The sequence below is a fragment of the Mustela putorius genome, unplaced genomic scaffold, assembly GCF_011764305.1.
Source record: "Mustela putorius furo isolate JIRA1106 unplaced genomic scaffold, ASM1176430v1.1 tig00000242_pilon_pilon_pilon, whole genome shotgun sequence".
Classification (NCBI taxonomy): domain Eukaryota; kingdom Metazoa; phylum Chordata; class Mammalia; order Carnivora; family Mustelidae; genus Mustela; species Mustela putorius.
In genome coordinates, this window is record NW_025421325.1 from 12,546,557 (window position 1) to 12,564,316 (window position 17,760).

Below are 17,760 nucleotides of genomic sequence, written 5' to 3' on the forward strand. Positions count from 1 at the left end.
TCTCTCTGTGTAAATGATGACTGGTCATCGTCACCACATACTGATTTACAACACGTGAGGTCCAGGCCAGGAGAGACGCCAGACCCATTTCTCTGCCTTGGGACAAGCACTTATTATTTAAAATGTCAAATGTGGAGCACTTTGGGGGTAAAGAGTGTCCTGAGGCAGAGAGCTCAGGGCCTGGGAAAGAGAGAGAGAGACCCTTAGTGGTTTCACTTTCCTTAAAGGGCCTGGGGCCAAAAGACACTCAGACCCTGCGTTCAGAATAGTCAGCTTCTCCCCAAGGCTGGATATATTCCAAAGGACTTATTGAACACCTAATTCTCCTCTGCGATGGTTGATGTTATGTGTCAACTGGATTGGGCTGAGGGATGCCCAGAGAGCTGGTAAAATGTTATTTCTTGGTATGCCTGTGATGGTTTTTCCAAAAGAGATTACCATTTGAGTCATTAGATCAGCTTCACAAATAAGGGTGGACATTAATTGTTGAAGGCCCCAAATAGAACAATGTTGGAGGAAGGGCAAATCCCCTTTCTTTGATTGAGCTGGGACATCCATCTTCTCCCGTGCTCACACATGGGTTCTTGTGGTTCTCAGCCCTTTGGGACTTGGACTGAATCGCACCACTGGCTTTCCTGGTTTTCATCTTGCAAATAGCAAATCGTGGGACTTCTTGGCCTCCACAACCATATGAACTGATTCCTATAATAAATCTCCTCTTTTCTATACTTATATATATCCTATGGATTCTGTTACTCTGGAAGATCCTGTCTGATACAGTCTCTCCATGTTTCATAAGGGATCTCATCAGAGGAACCAGTCCTGGGGCACAGAAAACCTACTCTCAACTCCTGAAGCTAAGTGTGTTTCACTTTATGAAAAGTTGAAACATATTTGCAATTGGATCCCCAGAGCTCTGGGGAACACCCAGAGAAGTTCTTTAACTGCATCTTTAATTTTTAATTTTTTATTAACATATAATGTATTATTAGCCCCAGGGGTACAGGTCTGTGAATCATCAGGTTTACACGATTCACAGCACTCACCATAGCACATACCCTCTCCAACGTCCATAACCCCACCTTCCTTCTCCCAACCCCCCTCCCCCCAGCAACCCTCAGTTTGTTTTGTGAGATGAACAGTCTCTTATGGTTTGTCTCCCTCCCAACCTCATCTTTTAAACTGCATCTTAATTATGTTCTAGGGCAGAGATTCTCAAACCCTTTGGAATCAGGACTCCTTTATAATCTTAAAAGGTATAGAGGGTTCCAGAGAAGTTTTGTGTACATGGGTTATGTCTGTTGATGTTCACTATATCATGAATCACAACTGCAGAATTTAGAAAATATTTACTTATTAATTCACATATAATAAAAATAAACTCAATTTAAGATAACATATTCATGAAAAATAACTATATTTTTCAGAGAAGCTAGGTGGCTCAATCGCTAAGCATCTGCCTTTGGCTCAGGTCATGATCCTGATGTCCTGGGATATAGCCCCATATCGGGCTCCCTGCTCAGATGGAACCTGTTTTTCCCTCTCCAACTCCCCTGGACTTGTGTTCCCTCTCTCGTTATCTGTCTCTGTCATAAATAAATAAAATCTTAAAATTAAAAAACTGTGTTTTTCAAAAGAAATTTCAGTGAGAAGAGTAGCCTTGTTTTATATTTCTAAAATCGCTATTATGTCTGGCTTAGTAAAAGAGAGCTGGATTCTTACATCTGCTTCCACATTCACATTGTTGTGATATGTTGCTTTGGTTAAAGGCGCACATGAAGAAAAGCAAGCTTCATACAGATATGTAGTAGGAGGAAGGGAGGAGTATTTTAACAACCTTTCCAGATCATTGTGGCTATTCTTCTTTGACACCACACCAAAACTTGATGAGTGGCAATTTCTTAAAAATCACTTATGGTGCCAAATCCGAAACTGTATCGATGAACTTTTTATACTCTTGGACTAAAATCCACTGGTCTACCTTGTACACTGAACGGATCCTTCACCATGAATGTGTAACATCATGCATTGGTCATTTGGAAAATATTGGTTCACTGAGTTATGCTGTTCCTCCAAAATGTTGACACAATATATAAAAGTCATATTCATTAACATCACCATGGATCTCATCAGAGAAGCCTGTATTAGGAAGCTGTTAAACTCGCAGTGATGGATACAAGTTATCTAAAATTCTAATTTTCACTTATAAGTACAAATACTATCATTGCCAAAAAATACGGTGCATTGTTTTTCTTGAAGTTACAGGATTACTTTATTCATTTTTTGGAGAAATATCCAACATCTGCATAACTGCAATTTGTCCATCAGTCATCTTTCAAGAAAAAATAGTATTCCATGAAAAACACAGCCATATCAAACAATCTCACAACCGATTTTCCTTGTGACAACTGCTGTATGTCTGTATGCACCAGGAGTACTTTCTATGTGCCAACCATTTTGTCACAAAGAGTATTTAAAAGTCTCATACTTGGGCGTCTGGGTGGCTCAGTGGGTTAAGCTGCTGCCTTCGGCTCAGGTCATGATCTCAGGGTCCTGGGATCGAGTCCCGCATCGGGCTCTCTGCTTGGCAGGGAGCCTGCTTCCCTCTCTCTCTCTCTCTCTGCCTGCCTCTCTGTCTACTTGCGATCTCTGTCTGTCAAATAAACAATATCTTTAAAAATAAATAAATAAAAGTCTCATACTCAAGGGTTGAGCTTTGATAAAATTAGTAGATTTTATTGCTTCATCAAGGAAACTTTAAAATGAATCTTCCTTTTTTTCCCCTCTAAGTGCATGGTGGTAGACTATGACTACTAATACATTTTGGAGCCATTGCCTTGATTCAAGCTGTAAGCTACCAGCATTTTATTCCCATTGCTTTTGCATCATCAGTAGAAATATGAACATGGATAAAAGGGCAAATAACATCTTAGTATTATTACAAAAATACTCAAGGACCCCTCGAGAGATCACACACCTTTCTAGGGGAAGTGCTCCCTCTGTCGCCTTCTCTAGCAATACTTGGGCTAGGATAGAATGCACTCCTGTGAGTGCTGTGGGGTGTGTGGACCTGGCGATTCACAGACCTGTACCCCTGGGGATCAAAATATATGTTTATAAAAAATTAAAAATAAAAAAAAAAGAATGCACTCCTGTGAGAGAGAGCATTTATAAAACATCTTCTTAAAATGCCCAATTCTCAGAAAATCTATTCTAATCTCACATCTGAGAAGTGACGTAGATGGGGGTGGAGAGAGTACTATAATTATTAAGATAAAATATTCTTTCTTTAAAAAAATCTATTTATTTGACAGAGAGAGAGAGCATGAGCAGGGAGGAGGAACAGAGCGAGAGGGAGAAGCAGGCTCCCCGTGGAGCAGAGAGCCCCATGTGGGGCTCGATCCTAGAACCCTGGGATCATGACCTGATCCAAAGGCAGACACTTAACCAACAGATTCACCCAGGCACCCCAATGAAATATTCTTTTAAAAGCTTGGACTGTGGGCTGAAACAAATGGAATATCCCAAGGTAATGACTATGGACAAGAATAATCCAAGTTAAAGGTTCATGACTATGTGCATCCAAAAGGCATGCATTCCCAAAATCACTTATTCATTTGATTTGGAAATCTAGCATAGTAACTTCTAGCTATCTATCTCCCTAATATTGTAGATTGGTCGAACATTAAAATTAGTTTTCTTTCTCTGAACATATAACCATTGAGGGGGAAATGCCAGTGCCCTTGAAGTGTGCTTTGTAGCAGACAGATACCAAGCCGAGAGTTAAACGAAACTGTCCTGTCCTTGTTTCCATTTTCTGTTGCTGTGCACTACTTCGGATAATTTTTGGGAAGTGGTAGAGGTATGAATAAATTCAATTAAAAATGCTTTTGGCTGTTGATTGAATACCTGTATAATTAAAAGTTGACAGCATTTGCCTTTAAAAAGTCACGGGAAATGTACTCTACTTTGAGAAAAGGCCTGAAGTATGTTTTCGATTATAGTGTACTAAGCATTATAAAGAGTCATAGCAATTCAGGAAGACTATTCAGGAAGAGGTGGTGAGTCTATGCAAAGTACTGGTTCTTTAAATCCTAGCTAAAGGTTTGGAGCATGCAGTGGTAGAGTGTTGTGACCGTTCTGTTTACCCTGTGTTAGGTTTGTAGATACCTCATACTCAGGGCAATGAGTCTACTTGGAATGCATGGGCTCTAACACGATTCACATATTAATTTCAAGTCCAATGCTACTGACAATAGTTGAGTTTGGACAGTCGTTCCTTCTCAAATTATAACTCAGGGAAACTCAGATGACCGGTTTTCTTAAGCCAACACTCAGGGAAGAATTGGTTTAAGAATGATGCTCCATTTTAAACTTGACTGCTCCCAGTTTTGGTTTTAGATTGAATTCAAGCAGGTGTTTCAAAACCCGCTTCGGATAGCATTACTTGTCACATGGGGAAGCTGAATCTTTCCAGGAGTTGGCAGGGAGGGTTTCATCCTGATATTTCATTATCAATGAGAAACATCTTATGGGAGATCCAACACTCTTTAAGCGTCTCTAATAAAAGGACACAATATACGGTCTTATTGTTATTTTTAAGAGGGTTATAGAGATTTATCCACCAGGGCTGTTGTTAACACCACTCAGGTTGTGAGAATCAGGCTAGAACCTCCAAGAGGCATTAGCTATCTGTGTAAACTCACAGAGTGTCATTTTAACGTTCTGTATCTCCACCATGCCTCCACCTTCTTTGATGAAAAAGTCTATTTTAAAAATGGTAAGAAAATATTTAACATAATAAGATGATGAGTCAGAGTTTTTAAAAAGCTAAAAAGGGAAGATGTAGTTAAATAATTCACCTTTTTATTTTTTAGCTACATCTGACTCATGACATATAATGTATTCTGCTAAGTTCAAAGTTTCCTCTTACAAAGAGAGTTTTATGAAACAACTCTTCTTCAGACCATTTTTACTTCAATTATAGTAGCAGGTTTTGGAGTTTAAATCATTAACAACCTCTGAGTGAACTTTTATCCAAATGACTGCAAGTCACAAAGGGAACAGTCCTCTTTCACCAAGTACCTTTTGTGCTAGAGTGAGACCCATCCTTTTCTATTTTTCCCCTTTATGTCTCTCTTTGAAGAAAGATGTGTGATTTGTAAAGTTGATGAAAACTGCTATATTTGGGTTCATAATGCAAACTAGAATTGCTTCAGGGTAAGCTTCACATACCTGCACTACTGCTGCAAAAAAAGTAAATTTCAGAAGTCAAGATCTCTCTGTGCACTGTAGGAGTATCACGTAGCAGTGAAATCAACCATGGGGGTGACCGAATCTTATTCCCCCCCCACTCCCTCAAGGGGATGTAATTTTCATTTCGGCAGCACGTTTCAGTTTTAACTCCACTGAACACTCCAAAACTGGGCACTTACTCCATCAACCTCGTTATAGATTTCGCCATATGCTGCTATCTTTTAATTTTTTTTAAAAAATTATTTTTATTGGAATGTTTTTCAAAGAGTGTTTGGAAAACCGTAACCTCCACAAACTTAAGGTGATGGGGTGAGAGAATAATTCTTGCAGTGAAAAAGCCTGAAGAATTTTATGCAGAACAAAATGTAGTTTAATAAACAAAAGAAAGTTAAGAGAAAAATCTATTTTCTTAAAAAAAAAAAAGCAGCAAGAGTAATGAACTAATCGCTGTTCAGGGAGTGGGGAAAACTTTTTTCCCCCTAGATTTGGCGAATAGCGGGATAAATTCGAAGAACTCCATCCCACCCCCGCATGCGCGCCCCCCATTCTTTCCAGACCGAGCGGTTGCAAATCCCAGGCAGAGTCCGCCCTGGGAGCCTTAGGGCACCTTCCTCTTTGCTCTGCGTGTGTGTGTGTGTGTGTGTGTGTGTGTGTGTCTAGCTCTCGCTCTTTCCCTCAGTCTGTGCCTCTGTGTATGTGTGAGTGTGTGTGTGTGTGACAGAGAGAGAGAGAGAGAGCGCGCGAGAGGAGAGAGAGAGCGAGAAAGAGAGAGAGCGAGAGAGCGAGCTGTGAGCTGTGCCGCCGCCGCCGCTGCCCTTTGATCCCGACATTAGTGTTAGGGGCTCGGAGACACAGAGCGCGGCCATAGACACCGCCGCACCGGCACTCATTTATTTATACCTCCCATCACACACGCGAGCATAGGACACACACACACTCACACCTATTAGATCCGTTTCCATTGAAGAATATTACGCTCGGGGACAAGCCAGGTGCACGACCAAAAATTTAAAAAAAAAAAAAAAAGGAAAAAAAGAAAGGAAAGAAAAGAAGAGAACCCCTCATCTGGCTCCAGGAAACAAGCTTCAACCCATTGCACACACCGGAGAGAAGGGGTTTCCCCCTGCCCGCCCGCCCGCCCCCCAACTACCTCCCGGCTCCTGCCAGTGTCTGCCTCTCTGCCCCCACGGGGGTTTATTTGATCTCACATTAACCAAGGAGGAGAATGTGAGAAAAGGGGGAAAATGCCCAGGAGGAAGCAGGAGCAGCCCAAGCGCCTTCCCTCACGTAAGTCATCCCTTCTCCACCTCCTCTCGTGCCATTTTCTCGCCCTCCCTCTCCTCTTTCCCCTCCGCAGCCTCCTCCGTTGTTTTCTGCATTAGTTTAGGGTTACAGAGGTGAAACTGACAAAGACACAGCCCGGGTTACTCCTCGTTTAGGTCTATGCTGAGGCAGCCATGTTGGTGATGATCAGCCCCGTGCCCTTTCTATTCTCTCTCTCTTTTTCTTTCTTTCTCTCACCCCCCCTCTTTTTTTCCTTGAGATCGGGCTTTTTTTCCCTTTTCCCTCCCCCTCCCCCTCCTCACTCCGGGTTGCTGGGGGGAGGGGGCGAGAGACGCGAGAAGGGGAGTAGTGTGGATGCCGGTTTTTTTTTTTTTTTTTTTTTTTTAATCGGGGAGTCGGAGAGGGGGGAGGTGGGAGAGGTTGGAATCTTTAAAAAAAAAAAAAAATTCCTTGTGGATCCCAGTGCCTGAGGGTGCGGGGGTCGGGGCGTGCGGAGGGCTGGGGGCCGTGACATGGCGTTTGGGGGTGTCGGGGCGAGGACGCGCGGCCACCCGCCGGGGACGGGATCCAGGGAGAGGTCCGTCTCCGGCTAAAGGTTGCGCCGGGGTTGGTCGGCCCCGGAGCCGCCGGCGGCAGCGGCGGCGGCGGCGGCGGCAGGAGCAGGAGGAGGCGGAGGTGGAGGAGGCGGCGGCGGAGGAGGGGAGTCGGGGGCGGGCGAGGCGGGAGCGGCCGGGGAGGGTGTGGGGGCACCGCACACAAACACACCGGTACACACGCGCCGCCGGGCGGCTGCTCCCGCGGCGCCTGGGCGAGGGGGCGCGCCGGGGCGCTGGGGGCGCGAGGCGGCCGGGTGGGGGGTGAGGCCGGGCAGCGGCGGGCGGATGTGGGGTGCGGGAGCTGCGCCGAGGCGGAGGCAGGAGGCAGGGCGGCTCGCGGCGCGCGAGGTCCCTGCAGAGCCGAGGGGAGGGAGGAGCAGGGCTCCTGGCCGCAATAAAATGCGGGGTCAGTCGGAGCAGACGGAGCCGGCGAGACTCGGGCTCTCAGACCCCCCTCCCCGGCGAGCCTGAGCAGAGTCCAGGACTAAAGTGCATCACAACCCTCCCCGGCTTGCAGCCACACACACCAACTGGAGACACACACCCGCCGGCACGGCCCGGTCCCCTTCCCCTCCTCCACCCGCGCCCCCGGTCCCTCTCCGCCCTCCCTCCGGCTTTTCTTTGCTAGACTCTTAACTTTTCCCCCACTCCCTCTCCAGCTCCCCCCCCCCCCAATCTTTCTCCGCTTTGAGTGTTCCGAGATGCTGCTAAAGCTAAAAGTGAAGGAGAAAGAAGCAACTAAAAATATCCCCCGGGGCCGCCCGGCTCCTTGAATGCACGGAGGAGGGGGCAGGGGAGAAGGCGTGGGGCGGGGTGACGGGGAGGAGGGGACGCCGGAGGCGCCGGAGGGAGGGGTCGGGGGAGACCGAGGGTCAATTTCTCCTCTCTCCCCCCGCACTGCTCCCAGCTCTCGGCGGTCTGCCTCTGCTTGGAGCCCGATCCTGCAAAACCCGGGCTGGGGGCGGAGTGGAGCCGGAGCGCCTACCCGCCTGGGTGTCAGGCCGACGTGGTCGGTCACCTGAAGTTCACGGAGGGTGGGGGAAGGGTTAAGGTTATGGTGTCTCGGGCTCGGGTTGTGTGTGAGCCTGTGCGTTTCCGCTGCAGACAGGCAGCGCGATCGATCTCCCCCTCGCGAAATATCCGCGGCGGTGCCTGCCCGGGGGACGGGCAAGGGGCGCGGGTGGCTCGGGCCGAGCGCCCCCGCGGCTCTGTGTCACCCGGGCCGCGGCCGAAGTGGTGAGCAAGGGCACTTGCAGGCAGCCCGCTCCGCAAACATTCCTCTTTCTTTCCCCTTCCCGGTACGCAGGAGTCGACGCACAGGGCTTGGGTTGTGCTTTTTTCCCCTTCCTTTAAAAAAAAAAAAAAAAAAAAAAATGCCCCTGTGCAGTCCTTTCTTCGCCTGCCCGCTAGAGGTTCTGAGGATAATATCACATATGTAATATATATGCACATAAAATCACTCGCAGGCGGCTGCGTGTGTAGGGAAATTTTGTGCGAGGAAAGAGAAGGCGGTGGAGTCGGGGAGGGCGAGTTGGGAGGCTCCGCGCTGCGATTCACAGAAAACTCGCAGCAGTTGGTGGAAGAAGTGTGTGCGTGCACATGGCCGGCCGGCCAGTTCCCAGCTCTTCTCGGGGGCGTGCGGCGGGGGAGGGAGAGGAGGCAGGAATCCTGGGGGGAGGTCGGGGGAGGCTTGCCCTGCTCGGACAAAATGGGCTTCAGTGTTCTCTGCGAACTTGCCCTTAGATGGCAACTTTGGGAGCTGATGAGCTTGTGTGCGAAAACCAGGGCGGTGAGGTTATTTGGTCATTTTCCTTTCTTCTCTTCTCCCCCTGCTTAAAAAAAAATGTTGGCGAGGTTAGAGGGAGGGTAGGAGAGGAGAAGGGATTTATCTGTTTTTGGCTCTGACGGAGATGGAACGCCTTCCCTCCCGTTGTGTGTAGCGCATTCGGGCAGCTGCAGGCTGCCCTGCTGGTGACCTTGACCCTGACCTCGTGCGACTACCCTCTCAGTCTGAGAGGAAATTCAGGCTCCATTTTAGCTCGTATGCTCGGTGGGCCTCTCCTGCTTGCTGGTGCCTGGCGATTAAGTTATAATTCAAGAGTGGGCTCTCCCACCCTGTTCTCTAATTGAATACTGTTATCCACTCACTTAAAAATAATAAATAAATAAACTCCTTCCAGTCGCATAAAGCCACTTTTACTGAAGTAAGAAGCAATTACCTTTTGGAAACACCGTAAATGTCCCTCCAGTTTTTAAAGGGAAGCCTAATTTGCAAAGCTTTTCCACTTACCTTTGCATTGAATGGATTTTTGTGGATGTGTGCTGCCTGTTTGAAGCATGGTTTACACATGTTTTGTAAGCAATTTGCAGTTGGACTAAGAGCAATTTCTGGGCAAATGGTGTGTTTTGCAATTCAGACACAGTAACCCAAAGCTTCCTAAGTGCTGAGTGAGTCTTAAAGAAACTTGCAATGGTGGGGAGAGGTAATAAATATTGACTTTGGTAAAATTAGTGTAGATCAGTATTTAATGTAGAATATCCCTCTAGTCTTAAATCCCAGTTTCAATGCTAAATTCTTTATTTGTTTACTTATATGTGGGGGAGGGTTTTTTTTCCTTAACCTGGAGAACCTTTCTGTATAAAGTTAAAATAAAGTAACTCTGGGGATTACTGTGGCCCTGATAGGTCATCTCAGGGTTTTAAGAAGTTATACAGCATTAGATTTTAAACTTGACCCTAATACAAGAAAGGAGAGAGGTGTGTAATTTTGGGGGTGGGGAGGACAGGAAGAGGTTGGAGGGGGAATGAGATGGGCAAACTAGCTTTTGGAACCAAAGAACCCTTCTGAGTAAACACAAAAGTGGCTAATAGCCACTATTGATAGAGCTTTGAGAATTTAGAGAAACTGTAAACACATTTAAAATTAGAAGTAGAATACAAATTAGATTACAAAAAAGAAACTTGTGAAACTGAACCTATTGAAACTTCTACTTTCCCATAGCATTCCTCCCCACCCCCCACCCCCCCACCCCCCCCACTCCCGCCTCTGCCCCTCCCATGGACCATGGCTACTAATAGACTCTGTGTGTGGAACCTAATTTTTCTTTTATAAAATATAATACTAGCCAGGCACAGTGTGGATGGACAAAGTCCTCCCACTCGGCAGCACAGGGAACCTGGAAGTTCCACCCTCGAGTAGATTAGTCCTGGAAATCCAGACGAGCACTTGGTATTATCTGATACCGAGTCTGGGGTGCGCCTCAGCCCCTGGCACGGAGTTCCAGCAATTCCCCAGACTGGGCTTCAGCCTGCTAAGGTTTCCTAGCTCCTTCTGTTCCACGAGACACCCATGGGACTGTTCAGAACCGAATTAGCTTTGGGGATGGGCGAGCCTTTAACCTGACACTACTAACCTAAGCGTTAGATTTCTGATTTAAAATTCTACCTAGTCATTTCCTCCTGGGCCTCTGAAGTCAGTGGGGTGTGTGTGTGTGTTATATAGGCTTCATACATATGCAGAAAAAGAAAAAGCTCCTATAGAGCTGCGTGGTGATTCCACTTACAAAAAGAAGTTTTGTGCTAGTTTTTGGAGGAGACCACCAACAAAGGATGTTAAACCTAAACTGTTTTTTGAGAAGTAGCTTTAAAAAAATCATGACTCCAAGTAAAGCCTTTATTTCTTGCCCTAAAGCAATATTATCATTTGGGAATTTAAATACGATTCTGCTGCTGCTGATGGCTTTTTTTCTAAACGTTCTTTCCATCAACGAGGTCCAATTCCACGTTCAGAAAAATGTCCTAGGGATCCTCTGAACTATACCATGAGCTTATCTGTAGCAGAATCCCAAACTGCATAGCTGAAAAATGTTTGTCAGTCTAAGAAAGAGGAAGAGGGGGAAAGTGATACTGTGTCTGTTTGCCAGGCCTTGTCGGGGTGGTGGTGGGTTGCGCTCAGCATTTTGTGGACATCGTTACATTTGGGTTCACTGACTGAGGAGGGAAAGGGTCAGGAAGGGCTTTCCCCTGTGTTTGTTACATCTGTAAAGCCTTTTACCATTGGGTTCCATCAGGATTTTTAAAAATTTCCTCATTAGCTGCAACTTACCCTTGAACATGTATGAGTTCAGATCCTGTTATATTTATCATTGGAAATCTGCCTGATGCCTATTCCCAAGGGGGAGCACAAGGAAAAGTGAATACAACAGTTGTTTTGCTATTCTAGTATTTTCATTGTTGACTCAGTTGTGGGTCAAGACCAGAACAGGTTACTGTGTTCTTCATTAACAAAACTTTAAAAACCGTCTCTTGCTTTCTAGTAAATGTGGGAAGCAAAATGACAGGAAAGCAACAGGAGCCCTTACATTCGTATTTTTCCATGTCTTTATATATCTGTTGGCAGAGAAAGGGTCGAAGGTTTAACTCTTTCCCCTACTTACGCTTACTAATTTTTTCAGTGACGAGGCACTTCCTCCTGACTATGACGGGAACCACAGGGAAAAATTTTGAGTCGGAGGCAATAAAATATTTCTCTGCTCCTGTCAGACAGAGCTAGTGATCCTGAAGTACCACGTAGCAGGCTGGGTTGATACTGGGCAATAACGTTCATCTGTTCTCCTAAAAGAAATCCATGTATTCCTAAAGTGGGAAGTAGGGTAAAAGGAACTTTCCTGTTAAAATAAGGGAGATAGTTCAAAATCACATTCTTCTAATGCTTCAAAATAGTTTCTAATAAAAAAATTGATTTTTAATTTATCTATGGGCCACCATCTCGCTCTGGGGATACACAGCTGGTGTGAGCTGACCAGTCTCTGGCACAAAGTGTTAATAAATCATGCTGGAGAAGGGTAAATTGGACAGCTTTCAGCCTGTGTGAGGGCTGACTGTGCTTCTGAGTTTTTAGAGCCTTTGAATGGCCTCTATTAGGAGAGGTCCAAGGGAGGTGTGGAAAATCTCTGTCTTGTGAGGCTTATAAAATTAGATGGATAAAGGCTGTGGAAACACCCAAGGGATGGTGTGTTGGTGGAGGAACCAGACAGGCTTCTCTTGGGGTCAAAAGGTGCCTTAAAATACAGAGAATCCTATTAATGTCAGGATGGTCCTATAGGGAAGATTGGGTATGAAATGTGTGCTGCCTGACTGGGTTGGTAAACCACTTTCTTTAGTGATTCCAGTTGTTGGGGTTCTGATCGTTTGGATGAATTTGTTTGACAAAACAGAAAAACTCACCCAGGATCGCTCACCTTGGTCACCTGCATGCCAAGTGGCGTCTTTGGATGCACTGGTGACAAGGCGTGATGGAAACGGGGAGCCCACAGTGTCACTGTGTGAAGTTCCATTGGTTCCTGGGACCGGTCAGCAGTGCTGTCTATGAGAGCCGAAGGGCGGCAGGGACCTGCCTGACAGAAGGTTCCGGTATCCTGTCACTTTCCTTGTGTGAAGTTGTCTTGTCCCTGCTCCGTCCTTTTTGAAGTGCCTGTTGGAGCACTAGGACAGGAGGACCGAAACACAAACACAACAGCCTGAACTGATCTCTCTATTCTGAGTGATGTATTAGTAATTTTCTATAATTTAATCAAACTGATCACAGAACAAGATAATGATGGTATGACCTACAAAAGAGGACGTTTGGGGGCGTTAAAGGCTTTCTAGCGTAAGGTTTTACCAGACCATGGGCTTTGTGGCAAAGGAATAGATTCTGAGTTTTCTCTTACTGCAAAGAATTCCAGACCGGGCCTTGTTCTGTTGAGACATATGGGGCATCCCCCCCCCCAAACCTTATTACTACTGTATTCTGGCTTAGTTAAAGTCCTCGAGAATCACATTTTAGAGATAGAGGTTATAAATGAAGATGCTGCGTCCTGTGTCTGATGTATTCTTTCTGTTCCCTGCTTTGCTAGGTGTAGCTTGGTAATTCATACCATCTAGGGCCAAGTGTACAAAATACTTTATGGCCAATGGTCGCTGAAATGCCTTCTGTCATATTTTATAAGAAACTAATGTGCAAAGTACAGACCTTAGAAAGAGCTAAGAGTCCTCGATGGGCTGAAGTTACTCGCTGCTTTCCCTCTTCCGTGTAGAAGCAAGTTTTATACTTCTATCTTCTGTCTGTAAATTACATTTTTATGATATCAAAGAATGGTGTATGACTAGGTGCTAAAGCAAGGGCCTCTCAGATGACTCTTATCATACCCCCTAGGACCCACCATTGGGTTAGAAATGCTGTAGTTACAATTGTGGTAGATTCATAAAATAAAATCAGACTTTGGCTTGATACTGATCTTTAGTTGCATGGGTGCATTTTGCTGTTTATAAAAGTCAGCTTCACTGCCATGTACACACACACACACTCACAGGGAGGCTGCACTGTAGCTAATTTTGTAAAAAGTACAGTGATACACGCCTACGGCCTGAGATCAGCATGTGGCCTTTAGCTACTCTGCTTTTCACAGACTGACCTAGGGTTATATTAAATGCAGCAGATTCTGTGTGCCTAAAAAGGATATTGTTTCCAGCCGTCCCTTCCCTTCTTATTAAAAAACAACCTCCACCACTGAAGTTCCTCTGTCTCAAGGGTTCTTAAATGACCAAGGCTGAGGGTGCTCATGGCTTCCGATGTTGAGAAAAGTCCGACTTCAGCCAGGTGCTATCTGTCAGCAGGGAAGAAATGCCTGGGCCTTCTCTGAAGCTTGAGCCTGAAAAAGCAGACCCTAAAATAATCTCTCTCTCTCTGTCTCTCTCTTGTCATTTCTGCCCGGGTCAGACAAGTGGCTCGACCCCATTAGCAGTGCGGTGTGCAGGGAGAGAGAGGAGGATCCAGGCTGAGTTGTTCTGAGTGCTCTGAAGAAGTTGGGCTTCAGAGGGGACCGGAGAAGGCCAGCGAAAGACGACCGTTGGCATGATTGATCAGCAGCATTCTGCTTGTCTGAGCCTTGGAGACAGGCTACCGTACTTGTGGAGGCGATAGATTTCTCTAGAGGTATACTTCAGTTGTCTGGTAGTGTATCTTCAGTTGTCTGGTAGTGTGTTTTGAAAAGCTTTTGTTGTTCATAATGAGAGAGAGAAAATAACACGTGACTTTGCCCTCTCTTCACTGTGTCTACTGGATATGGTATGACTTCAGGGAAAACAGAGAACACACATGCTTTTTAACTTCACAGTGGATAAGTGTGTGGAGTCTGGCATCAGGCTGTTCGGAACCCAGTCCTGGCACTCACTTGCGGTGTGACCTTGGGGAAATGACTGAACTTCCCCGTCTTTGGGGTCTTCATCTCTCCGTAGTGGTAATAGTTCCTCTACCATAGGGTTAGTGTGAAGCTTGGTTGATAAATGTCAGTATTGCTATTGATAAGTATCAATAATAGATACACTCATAAAACCTTACCTAATTAGTGCCGGCTGCATAGGAAGAGCTGAAGAAATATTAGCTCTTATTATGTTTATGAAATAAATTTCCATCTGCTTAGATCGTGATTAGACTACAGGCATTTCTGACCCAGGACGTTTTGGAGATTCCAGTGTGTAAACACTTTTTTTCCCTTATCTCTCATTAGAACGATGAGTAACAATATGATACGGTAAAATTCTTTTATAAGGCTGTTAAATTAGGGCTTGACTAATACTCATTTCATAGGCCAACAGTATTACACTAGACTTTTACTATAGGAACATGTTCTCTGTTTGTGATTTGACCTGAATTATGTCTAAACTGTGTAATAATCGTATGAATTATGACTGGGTCTTACTGTAGAGTGAGGACAATAAATCCACGCTCACAGACTTACAGTGAGATTCAAATGAGAGAATAGGTATTTAATAAATGTTTATTTATTCATTTATTCAACAGTCAGTCCAGTGATTAAAATTACCCAGGGGAAATTTATATTGGTTTTTCCATGTGTTGTTTAGGTAATAGTTTAAATTTTGTACGAAGGAAGGAAAGGCAGGATCTGCTGTTTCTAATTGCAGAGAACCAGTCCAAGAGAACACATTAAATTAATTTTAAATGAAGGATTCAGGGGTGTGTGTTTGTGTGTTTGTGTGTGTGCCTATGTGTGTGTTGTATTGTGTGTGTGAGATAGATCATATCAGAGGTTACAAACTAGTGGCCTACTGATGTGTTTTGCCCTCCACAGTATGTTTAAAAACTTGAGGCCGCATTTGCAAATGGGTGGCTTCACATAAAAATCCAAATTTCTAGCTTCTTTTAAAAACTTGGACGAGCCAACAGCACGGGGCCCACCTCCCCACATGGCAGCAATCTGCTGTCGTCGGTGGCGGCTGTCTCCCTTCCCCGGGCATGTGCTCGTCAGTCTGCCACAGTTCCTACCACTCTGCTGCCACGTCCCTGTCTGCATACACACCTGCCCCCCTCCCTCATGTATATTACCTCCTGGCCCCCACGGGCATTTGGATTAGAAACTGTTTTACATTGTCCAACATTCTGTGAGCTTTTAATTCATCGTCGAGGCTAAGGTTCTGTAAACCTCATTCTATGGCTGTATTAAGAAGCAGTAGAGGGTGGGGATTAAGATCCTGGTACCAGATGCACGAGACCCGTCCTGGCTGCAGCACGTTTTAGCCGTGACCTTGGCAAGGGACTGCAGCCGTCTGCCTGTTTTCACATCCGTGCAGTGGGGGAACATTGTAAGGCTTACGGGAACTGAGTTCATACATGTTGATATGTAGGCTCACGTCTGGCACATAGTATATGCACGATATATGAGGTGTAAATTCATTTCAACTAAGGATCTCAGTAGGATTGCTCCAACTGCCGTGTAATCAATCAAAGACAACTATTGCTGCCTGTAAGTTTCTGATCACCATTCGGCAGCACAGTGATTCTCAACCCTGGCTGCACATTAGAATCCCTTGGGAGGTTAAGAAAAAGAAGACACCTGCTTCTCTCCACTGCCCCCAGCAATTTAAATTTGATGGCTCGAAATGGATCCTGAGCATGGACATTCTTAAAAAGCTGCCCAAATTACTTGAATGGATAGCCAGTGTTGAGGACCCCTGAACTGACCGGAACTTCCATTCTGGGCTGATGCCATTTCTGCCCCAAAATAAATACATGTCATGTTGAGCCTGGATGGCTTATCGATAATTTGCTTTTAAAACCCTAGCAATAACTCATTGACTCCGACTCCTCCACGTTGAAACCAGAGGCTCAGGGAGGCACCTGCCCTAGGAAGGGGGCATGGACTCCTTTCTTTTCTCGCACCCTCTCCCACCATGATCACTAGGGTTCCGCACCCGTTTTGTGACTTTGGGCAAGCCAGTGGACCTCTCTCTGTGCTTAGTAGCACCATCTTGTAAAATGGATACTAGATTACCCACACATTCGGTGTATGTTACATTGTTCACAAAGCGTTTTCACTGATCTCATCTGCCTGTAGGCAAGCAGGAAGGACTCCTTTTCCCACCACTTGGACGGAAGTAGAAACTGAGCCACGGAGAGGAAGAAACTAGCTTGAGGTCACCAGTGTCAGCACTGTGAAGGGCTGGACCATCTGCTGGTCTCCCAGGGCCTGCTGTGTCTCTGAGGACTTTGGAACCTTCTTGGGGCCCCGCATGTGGAGGACATGCCTTTGCCGCCTGTACTCCTTTCAGAGACCCTCCGTTATAGGAGGGACCCTTAGGTGCTGATGGAGTGTGTTGCTCTGTGTTTCATGAGAACTTGTGCCACCAATTATATACTTCTTTCCTCAAAGATTTATTTTGACCTCAGACTCAGCTGAGAGTAAGGGAATGAGAGAGACACATGCAGTGACGCTTTCTGGGGTCTGTATTACGTGCTCCATGTGGAGAACACTGCTTTCGTGTAATGGCCTAGAATTATAGTTGTCTTCTAATCTGTGCTTGTTTGGCCCCACTTGTTAACCCAACAGTCCTCTCCAGAGCATGAAACACAGCTGTATTTGGAAGGAAACAAAGTGTGGGACACCCTCTGCTTCAGGAAATGTTCCTGAAATGTGCTACATGATTTTTTCCCTTCTAGGGGAAAGCAAACCTCGAATAGTCACGTACTGGGTTTTAATCTGACCTTAAGAAAGAGGGGAACCAAATTATAGTAAGCTGCTTTGTGACATCACTCGGAAGAGAGAAATGTCACTATCTAGAAGTGGGATTTGGATTGGCTGGACCACGAGATCATATTTAGAAGTGTCAGTAGCTACTCAATGGCTACTTGCTGATAGGTGAGAAAATATATACCCCCCCAAAAGAAGAAGAAGAAGAAGAAGTACTAGTATTTTAAATATGCTTAAGTGTACTCCATGAGACCAAAACCATAGAAATCACAGATACAAATTCTTATTCATTTATTTTTAAAAGTCTGTATTGGCTCTTAATGGCAAACATAGTGCATGTTTAGTATAAATAATGAAAACTATGTAGAAATGTTTAAAGTAAAACGTGAAAGCCCCCTTTCCCAGCTTCCATCCTCAGACATAACCACATTCGTAGACAACAAGCAGAAAGATAACAAGCAACATTTAAAATTCAGCCTTCATTCAAAAAAAATGGATGCATTTCAGCGGAGTTGGCTGAGTTAATGCAAGTACTGAATTCAGAACAAGGGTGGCAATGCTGGTCTTGTAAACTGATTAGATCACATCTGTACGAT

The 17,760-nt window shown here is 45.3% G+C and overlaps 1 protein-coding gene across 8 annotated transcripts in view; it reads left to right on the forward strand.

Annotated features, from left to right (window-relative positions):
- Positions 1-5,903: 5,903 nt before the first annotated feature.
- ZNF827 (zinc finger protein 827) overlaps positions 5,904-17,760 on the forward strand; it is a 168,707-nt gene continuing 156,850 nt past the window's right edge. For 5 of the 8 annotated variants that reach the window (XM_013059144.2, XM_013059149.2, XM_013059146.2 and 2 more), the window contains exon 1: positions 5,905-6,543. In XM_013059144.2, coding sequence (XP_012914598.1) covers positions 6,501-6,543 — 43 coding nt within the window. In that variant the 5' untranslated portion in view covers positions 5,905-6,500. Of the gene's footprint in view, positions 6,544-17,760 lie in introns of all 8 variants that reach the window. The other 3 variants (XR_006606253.1, XM_013059145.2, XM_013059143.2) reach the window with 2 other exon arrangements.